General features: G+C 40.7%; 1 protein-coding gene and 1 long non-coding RNA gene across 2 annotated transcripts in view; one reads left to right on the top strand and one right to left on the bottom strand.

The window, feature by feature from the left end:
• Positions 1-694: 694 nt before the first annotated feature.
• Positions 695-2,170, top strand: LOC110015293. The gene is made up of 2 exons (XR_002290471.2): positions 695-765; positions 1,936-2,170. It is a non-coding gene; the product is annotated as an uncharacterized LOC110015293 (long non-coding RNA).
• A 101-nt stretch (positions 2,171-2,271) lies between these two features.
• The window catches only part of ncoa3 (nuclear receptor coactivator 3), a 68,033-nt gene continuing 60,478 nt past the window's right edge, over positions 2,272-9,826 (bottom strand). The window contains exons 18-22 of the mRNA XM_011477387.3: positions 8,493-8,591; positions 7,939-8,182; positions 7,686-7,863; positions 7,431-7,605; positions 2,272-4,549 (exon numbers count right to left, since the gene is read on the bottom strand). Of these exons, the coding sequence (XP_011475689.1) occupies positions 4,538-4,549; positions 7,431-7,605; positions 7,686-7,863; positions 7,939-8,182; positions 8,493-8,591 (708 nt within the window). The 3' untranslated portion in view covers positions 2,272-4,537. The remainder of the gene's footprint in view (positions 4,550-7,430; positions 7,606-7,685; positions 7,864-7,938; positions 8,183-8,492; positions 8,592-9,826) is intronic.

Below are 9,826 nucleotides of genomic sequence, written 5' to 3'. Positions count from 1 at the left end.
TGATTCTGATAGAGCTCTTTCTCTATAAAACCTGATCATAAAAGGCGTTAGAGGAAAAAAACAAAAAAAAGCACGCTCACCTTCATCAATTAAACAGCAACAACAGGCCAATCAGCACCTTAGCAGCTGTGCACACAAAGACCTCGTGATTCTAAGAAAGGCAGGTTCTGCTCAGGTTTTGGTTCATTATAGACGCAGCTAAGGTGCAATTTTTAAGCCATCTGCAGGTCTCTACTATATGTCCCCATCAGCCAACATTTCCCATCGTGTTGACTTTAATACATTTCTTGAGGCTTCGTTTTGTACTGAAAAACAGGGGTGGTGTGCAAAATGAACCACAGGAATTTGTATTTGTGATGCCCATCATGCACAACACAAAGACATGTAGTGTGTTGATAGAGCAGACTGGGAGCTGTAGGTGTGGTAACTAAGGCTACGTTCACACTGCAGGCTGAAACGACCCAATTCCGAATTTTTTGCCCCTAAGCGGCCCAATTCCGATCTTTTCATGACAGTCTGAATGACACAGATCCGATCTTTTCAATTGCGACCCAGGCCCCGTGGGTTTGCCGTCCTGATTCCGAATTGAAGCCGTTCTTTTCAATTGCGACCGCCGTCTGACCGGCCAGGCGACTTGATTCCGAACTGTACGTCATCGACACGCAACAAACGTCATCATTTTGCGTTGAAGTAGGCGGGAACGAGAACGTAAACATCAACCATGGTGGACGATGCTGCTGAGACCAGACCGTGGAAGGGAAGCAGGTCACGGATTGGATTAATATTTGGGCTGATCGCTCTTTTCAGGCCAAACTCCAGGGCTCTGATCGCAACTGGGCGGTTTTTGAAAAAATTTCCAGCTAAATGGCAGAGCGTGGTGTTGAACCTTTACAGCTATAACTTTTTTTTTCTTTCTCCTTTCCCACCGTGCTCAGAAGCGCAGGGGACCCGAGGCGATCCCCCTCCTCCTCCCTGTTCTGATCCTTAGATTCTCCAGAACGGGTTAATAAAGAGTCCATAGCATTTATTTGGGGGGAAAACCTTCTTTTATTACCGTCCTCCGTAACACACAACATGAATGCGCGCACACACTGCCCCCCCCCCCCCCCTATTCTCTATCGCGGCACGCGCTTGCACACACACACGGGGCGCGCGGGCCCAACACATTCACATCCCCATTCCACTACAGTGGGTACAGACGATCCCGACTCCATTGCCTTCTTAAAATGAGAAGATTGTAATTGTGCTGCTCCTTCGTGAAAATAAATTTAATATTACAAAAAGAGCTCCGCTTTTGACAACACTGTTGTTGACATCCATTGTTAACGTTTGCTCCGCAAACAACAAGTGACGTCGTTCACCGTTGAGTATTCTTCTGGCTTCTGCGCATGCGGATCTCGTTTGGGTCGTGTCACGGTCACACTGGAGATCACAAAAGTTCGGATTTACTTGGAAATGTGAACGGTCTAGCAAACAATTCGGATTTTTTCAAAAAATCCGAATTGAGCATTAAGCCCTGCAGTGTGAACGTAGCCTAAGAGCGCCATAGAGAACCTCTAAGCTCCACAAGTTGAGTTTTCCCGGCAGCTTGATGTGTGGAAGGTGAGACAGGAAGAAATCAGGCTGACTGATCTCCTGGACCCCTATTCACACCTCCTTACAGCTATAATTAAAGATTCTAGTTAAGGTCTACAAAGACTGAAGACAGTACAGTTTGTGTTCCATTGAAATCCACTTAAGTCTTTGAATTTTTTTCTACATTTTCTAATCTTAGTTTGAAGCAACTTGTTGTATTCTTCAAGTCTGATTTTTGTTAAACGTCCTTAAGTGAGGAGAAGGTCTGCTCAACTTTAATGTTAATGACACATCAAGTTCTACAGTGAAATTTCCTCGCAGAGCTTCTAAACGGCATTCATTTGAGGCTTTCCCTGACAGGATGACTTCTTCGGGCCTGCAGGAGGAAGAGGAGGATGGCCGGGGAGGTGCGAGAAAGTTTTGTGGGAAGTAGAGAAGAAAGTGGAGACCTTTGACGGCTGGATCGGCACGTCACAGGCTCACAGATGAAAGCCAGGCTGCAGACGGGGTCGTGCTGGAGACGTCTTTACTCTGCAAGTTTCTTTCACATGCTGATAACCCCCCCTATGCATAAAAAACAAAAACTCCTTTTAAAGTTGTGTTGCATTCACTGAGAGATGGGAAAACCCAACACTGTGCAGTTTTTCTGCTCAAGTGTGTTTATAAGCTCAGAAACAACAAAAACCTCAGACAATATAATGTTTAAATATAAATTTGTATTTACATCAATATTAACATCAAGAAAAAGGCATGAAAAAGTCCAACAGTATTTACATCCTCTGAAAAAGGCAGCCTGTTTCACAGATGGTTTCCCTTTTTTTTCTTTTTTTTTAGAGCTACGGCGACATCAGAACTTCTATTTATTTGTTTGTTTGTTTGTTTGTTTTTGGAAGGGCTTAAACATTGAACCCCATCTTAAACACTTTTAAATGAGTTCAGGCGAATAATAAGGGACAAAAATGGCGTTGACCTTGAATAAAGACTCTTAAAGGAACATTCTTATGTGGAGGAGCACCAGGAAACTTAAAAAAAAAAAGAGTCATTCTACAGACAGGAAGAAACAATCACAAAACAAAAAGATATTCTGCATTTCAGCAGTGAGACCATTTCACATGGATGGGGAATCTAATATATGCAGTACCACTCAGCTCCAAGTACATTAGAAGCTATGTGCAACAAGAAAAAGCAAATGGGTATTTGCACCATCAGGAACTGCTTCTATGCACTGAAACAGACAAACAGAAATCTTTGGATCAAGCGTGTTCAAAGGTAGACTTTAAAAAGTTTTGCAGGAGAAAAAAAAGAAAGTAAAATCTTTATCAAAAAAAAAAAAAAACCTCACACAAAAACCCAAATACCACCTGATAAAGGACTGACGGATAAATAGTCTCCATCTATTGTGGCCTACCGTCAAGATTTAAGCCTCGGGTTTATGGTTAAAGTGATCTCCAGAGTCACATAACTGAGAAAAAAAAACAACAGGCTAAAACTTTAAGAGCTGCAAATGGAAGAAAGAGGTCAAGATCAGACAATACCAAACCTACAATCTGCTCAGGGCCACAAGACGGAAAACACAATCAGGAGTCAAACTCGATTAGTTCAGGCATAATTTGTGTTTTTGCAATTTTTTTTTTAAAAAAGGACAAAAAAATCTATTAAAAAGGATAACCAACTCTGTAGCAAAGACTATACTAGGAAAATAAGAAGTTCATGATCTGAATTAGCACAAATGAAAAAGTGCTGAAGAAACTAAATGGCAGTATGAAAGAAGATCTGCATGCACCGCTTACAAAAAGAGGCCCTTTCTTTCCATCTGATGATTTCTGAAAATAAAAACTGACCTAAGACAGAATAAGAAAATTACACTTTAAATATCAAGCCTTACAATCTGTGCAAAAAACGGTATGTGATCTACAAAAGCTTATATATATTTATATATCGTACATTTGAGTCGTATTTACAATTCATATTCACAGGTAAAAGAGAAAACCTTCCAAACGTGAGATCTTAATACTGCAGTACCGTTTCCAAGCTCACAACACTTCAGCTTCGCCCTCAGAGGAAAACCAGGAAGAAGGATTATTGCTAAAGACCTGTACGCCGTAAACGTCTTTGAAATTCATTTAAAAACAAAAAATAAATTTCTGCAACCCAAACAGTTTTAGCTCTAATTTACCTCTCAATGAGTACAAACTGCACATTAGTCGAAGGCAGCGTCTGAGAGGTTTTAAAATGATTTTAAAAAATGACTGTTCAGTGTTTTTTTTTAAATTATTTTAGCGGGTTTCCACTGAGGAGCAAAGACTGCCACCATCCCTCACTTCCAAAGCTTTCAGTCACAGAGTGGAAAGCTGGGAGAAGGGTTAGGGTTACAACAGTGCCACATATTTCCTGCAAAAATACGCAGGAAATGTTTGATGCGAAACGCTAATTCTTGGGTAAAGGCCTCTATATTGCCACAATCCTTCTGATGTTGGCTTTTCCTTAAAGTGCAACCAGCCAACTAGTAATTTCGTCGCATTCCGTGACACCCTGGAGGACGACGCAATGTGCTACTGCTTAATGACATTCATGTGAGTGTCACAATCTGGTGGCTCATCAGCGGGAGCCGCTTTAGGAAAGCGATCCTCCAGGAGACGAAAAAAAAAAAAAGACGGGAATCAGAAAAATACAGCTTCATGGTACATTCGGCAGAGTCTGTGTGGTCCGCCCCTCTCCCCGTTCCACCCGGAGAGGGGCTTGTGCCTGCAGAGTTTGTGTGTTGAGGTCCCCAGATTTTGCAGGAACGCAGTTGCATTTTCATGCGGCGCCTGTTTGTTCGCAGGTGGCCGGGCTTAAAAAATACAGGCCTTCGGTCCAAAAGGAGGTTCACTCCCTCGTGTGGTGAAGGTGCGGCGTGTCCCATCTACCCCCGCCGCTCTGCACAGACTGTCCGGGCGCTGGTCACAGTGAGCTGCAGCCTTCAGCAGTATTTCTATATTGTTGAAAAGAAAAAGAGAGAGAACATAAGCAGGTGGAGGCAACTACTTTAAAAACATTTTTGACAACATATTTGGTAGTAATGCCTGCATGCAAACATCAATATTAAAATATATTATCATTTTGTGCATGAAAACTGTCCATAAAACACTGTCCTCAAGTATTTTCATTGTATTTGCTTAAAAAACCGAGCAAATAAGCTTCTTAGAAACACAAATAATGAAATCACACAAATATTTTGTAGTAAAATTAGTTTTTCTATATTTAAAACATTTTAATCACAAAAACTTTTCTATTTTGTAACTTTAAAAGCTTATTTTTAATGAGAAGAGATAAAATATGAGAAACAGGCTTGGAGAAAAAGAAACATCAAAATTGTGCATACAAGATGCACAAATGTGCAATAGTCATTACAAGACAAACAGATAAAACAAAAAAAGCCGGAGATGAAGTAATGCATAAAGTAATATTCTTGAAAAAAAAAGATTAAAAAGACATGGTTTTAAATTTTAAATCGACTTCCAAAATCTAATGTGTTATGGCATATAATCATGCTATAGACAACCATAAAATATCCCCTTCTTTGAGAGCTTTATCTTTTACTTTGAGCTGTGACCTTTGAACTGTGACCTTCTACACAGATGATGTGAATGCCATCTTTAGGAATCAAGTTCTGGAATCTCAATGAAAGGTAGCTCGAAGGAGTTCTTATGAAGGCTTTGATACAGTGGTGGACAAAAGTGTTGGTACCCCTCAGTTAAAGAAAGAAAGTCCACAATGCTCACTGAAATGACTTGAAACGTTCAACAGTAACAATAAAGTAAAATTTATTGAAAATTAAATAATCAAAATCAGCCATTACTTTTGAGTTGTTGATTAACAGAATTATTTAAAAAAACAAACCAATGAAATCGGGCTGGACAAAAATGATGGTAACTTAATATTTTGTTGCACAACCTTTTGAGGCAATCACTGCAATGAAACGGTTTCTGTATTTGTGAATGAGCCTTCTGCACCTGTCTACAGGTATTTTGGCCCACTCTTCATGAGCAAACTGCTCCAGTTGTCTCAGGTTTGACGGGTGTCTTCTCCAAATGGCATGTTTCAGCTCCTTCCACAGATGTTCAATGGGATTCAGATCTGGGCTCATAGAAGGCCACTTCAGAATAGTCCAACGCTTTTCTCTTAGCCATTCTTGGCTGTGTGTTTTGGATCGTTGTCCTGTTGGAAGACCCATGACCTGCGACTGAGACCAAGCTTTCTGACACTAGGCAGCACATTTCTATCCAGAATGTCTTGATAATCTTGAGATTTCATTCTGCCTTGCACAACTTCAAGACACCTGTGGCAGATGCAGCAAATCAGCCCCAAAACAGAACTGAGCCTCCTCCATGTTTCACAGTAGGGACGGTGTTCTTTTCGTTGTATGCTTCATTTTTGAGTCTACGATCACAGAGCTGATGCGCCTTACCAAAAAGCTCCAGTTTTGTCTTATCTGTCCAAAGGACATTTTCCCAGAAGCTTTGTGGCTTGTCAACATGCATTTCTGCAAATTCCAGTCTGGCTTTTTTATGATTTCCTTTCAACAGTAGTGTCCTCCATGGTCGTCTCCCATGAAGTCCACTCTGGCTCAAACAACGACGAATCGTGCGATCTGACACTGATGTACCTCGATCTAGGAGTTCACCTTTAATGTCTTTGGAGGTTCTTCTGGGCTCTTTGGATAAAGTTCCAACTATCAGTCTCCTCAATTTGTCATCAATTTTCCTCTTCCAGCCACGTCCAGGGAGGTTGGCTACTGTCCCGTTGGTCTTGAACTTCTGAATAATATGTGCCACTGTCGTCACAGCAAATTCAAGCTGCTTAGAGATGGTTTTCTAGCCTTTACCTTTACAATGTTTGTCTATAATTTTGTTTCTAATGTCCTTGGACAATTATCTCCTTCTCTTTCTGTTGTCCATGCTCAGTGTGGTTCACACCTTTTCACCAAACAGCAACATGACTATTTGTCTCCCTTTAAATAGTCAGACTGACTGATTATGGGTTTGAAAACAGCTGTGATGTCAATTAAAGGACATACCTGAGTTCATCATGACCCCCTGGGCAATTAGTTCTCAGTCTTTTATGGAGGTACCATCATTTTTGTCCAGCCCTATTTCATTAGTTTGATTTTTTAAATAATTCTGTTAATCAACAATTTAAAAGTAATGGCTGATTTTGATCATTTAATTTTCAATAAATGTTACTTTATTGTTACTTTTGAACCTTTCAAGTCATTTCAGTGAGCATTGTGGACTTTCTCTCTTTAACTGAGGGGTACCAACACTTTTGTCCACCACTGTCTGAGCCAAAAACAACACTGGATTTATGACTTTGTGCACAAAGAGATCTAGCCCACTACGGATGTCTAATAATCTATAAATATATCGAAAAAAATGGGAAAGGTTTTCTTTTAAGGGACGTCATTACTGGATGGATACTTTTCTCCTAAAGAAGCTCATGGACTAAAACAAAAGTCTGAAGGCAAATGAAATCCTTCTCTGTGTGAGTCTAAAGTGCTAAACTGTTGCATAAAAACTGAAATGTAGATGGTGGGACATCGTGATATGATATGGCGTGTTGGCCATATTCGGGATAGAAGCTTTTTTTGGTCGTTTTCTGCTCTTCCTTTTTTCTCTGTTGCATAATACATACCAACTTTCTCTGAATTGAAGTTTTCTGTGTTGTGAAAATAAAGAGGATCAACAACAGAGAAGTACGGCAAACATTTTTACAGCAGTAACGGGTACATCTCTGACCCCCTCCCCACCACCCCCGCACGCAGACGAGTGTTGCATCACACTTTTCCGGCGGGGACTCAGACTCTCGCCACATACCTGATCGGGCCCCATAGGCATGCGTCCCATAACCATTGGGTTCATTCCCATTTGCCCACCCATCTGACCCATGTGACCCCCTCCTCCGCTGGACGGCATGGCCCCGTTCATCATCATCCCTCCGTATTGCGCTGGATTCCCCTGCTGCCCAAACTGCTGCTGAGGATATGAAGCGCTGATGGGGGGAGAAGGAGAAGGGTTCAAGTCCAGAGAGAGCCTCTATCTGTGCATCTCCTCTCTGGAAATGTCTCCTACCTGTTCCGTCCAACTCCTCCCTGGGACCAGGCTTTCATGTCAGGACCCTGATACATGGGCCCGCCCTGCGAGTGCTGTTGCATCATGGGGTTTTGAGGCCCCAAGCGGCCAGGCATCATGGCATTAGGAGGACTGCCTCCTGATGGGCCAAAAGAGGGGTCTCCTTGCTGTGCCATCCCTGAAAAAAAACAGCACATCCTTTCAACTGTGCCGTCACTGAAACGCAAAAAATGAAGAAAGAAACCAAACTCACCATAGCTGCTGCTGTAACCAAACTGCTGGGGGCCCGGCTGGGCCATGTTTGGCCCCCCCATAGGGCTGTCCATGCCGCCGGGAGCCGTGACGTTCGGAGGAGGGCTGAACCCTCCGGCTGCTGCTGCTGCTGCCGCTTGCTGCTGTTGCTGCTGCATAAACATCATCATGCGCTGCCTCCTCATCTGCATGGTGACCACCTCTCTGCTGCGCTGAGCCATCATCTGAGCGTTCAGGAAGCCCGGCTGCACGGTGGGGACAGAAAGAATAAATCGTTCAGCCGTAGCGCTCAAATGATCTAGACAGACTGTAAAAATGTGAACCTGTAAAAAGAATCGCACGCCACTGCTATCTGACCACCAGCATCCTATTTTATTAAAGTGTGACTCATCAGGTAACTCATTATTTTTTTTCCTTTTCTTTTTTTAAATAGTAATATTGGGGCAGCTGCAGTGAACAATATTTATTTATTTATTTTGTGAATGGTTGGAAAAAAAAAACCTTTTTACTTTGTCATGCAGACATCACCATGGCAACATAAGGAATTCGGTTTACCTGTCCTCCCATGACGGGCTGCATACCAGGCCTCATGCCGGGGTTTCCTCCAGGGTTCTCCATCTTCATGCCCATGCCCTGCCGCGTCTGGCTCATAAACTTTGGCAAAAACAAAAATTGACATTGTGACTTGATGAAGCTTAAACTACCTCGTTATCCTTGCAAAACAAACCAATTCAACTGAGTTTAGAGAGCAAAAGTGTAAAAAACAGGAAACCTTCAGATAAAAAACAAACCAAACTATTCTGCCATCATAAAATCCTTTATGCATAGTACATGTAATAACTATACACACACGTCAGGTAAACATGCAGTACGATATTGTTTTGGTGGAATCATTTTTTGGCAATTACCATAAAAAGACATTTAACTTTCTCTAGTTTTCTCGAATGTATGACAGGACAGCACTTCAATGGACTAAAATGATATTTATTCATATTTCTCATTAAAAAGCAATATAAATGTTTCACTATGGATGTGTGGCCTTAGGGAAGGTGGTGGTGGGGGGGTGTATTGTATGTTTTTCTATTTTATTATTTTCTTTTAATATAAAGATCTTTGTTTTTATTTTGTGAAGCACTTTGTGGTATCAAGTATATAAAAGTGTTTTATAAAGGTTTTTTTTTTTTGTTACATTGGAATAACAAATACTAAATGTTCCGGCTTGTGTAAAAAAACAATTTAAAGATGTTTTCCTTTCCAGTTCTTAATCACTTTAGTGACTGCTCAATTCTGCCATTTTTTTATCCCTCAAAAAACTCAATATAGGGATCTAAATGTTTGACTTTTTGGAAAGAAAAACAAAAAGCAGATGGGATTGAATGCAGAAAACTGTGTGAACGAGATGACATTGTCTTTAAAACCTTCACCAAAAACTGATAGTAAATACAAAGTTATTGTGTGGTTTCATTTAAAAAGTTCTAAAAATCTATAATTTTTTTTTAAAATATATTCAGACAAGTCAGAAAAAGAGATGCAGCTTCTGCTTTGTAGTTTTTGCATCTTAGGTTAGAATCTATTGAGGATTAAAACAGTTTTTTCAATTATATTACAAAAGTTTGCCTCTAGTGGCTCATGTATCATACATGTATCTACATATCAAACATGTATCATACTACTTTATGCTTTTATTTAATTAGGTGACAAGTAAATAATAAAACGGACTGTTATATCTAAAGTGGATTTTAATTGTTAGCTTTGATTATTCAAATGATGCTGTCAGAGAGACAAAGCAGAGCTTAATTAAACCATTTTGGAAAAATTTTAAATGAAAGCTGTGCACAGATTTAGAGAGTTGGAGTCCACTGGTTCCACCGCTTAAGCTCATTTCTCAA

This window comes from Oryzias latipes, chromosome 7, assembly GCF_002234675.1.
Source record: "Oryzias latipes chromosome 7, ASM223467v1".
Lineage (NCBI taxonomy): Eukaryota > Metazoa > Chordata > Actinopteri > Beloniformes > Adrianichthyidae > Oryzias > Oryzias latipes.
This window is presented reverse-complemented; position numbering and strand designations above follow the sequence as displayed.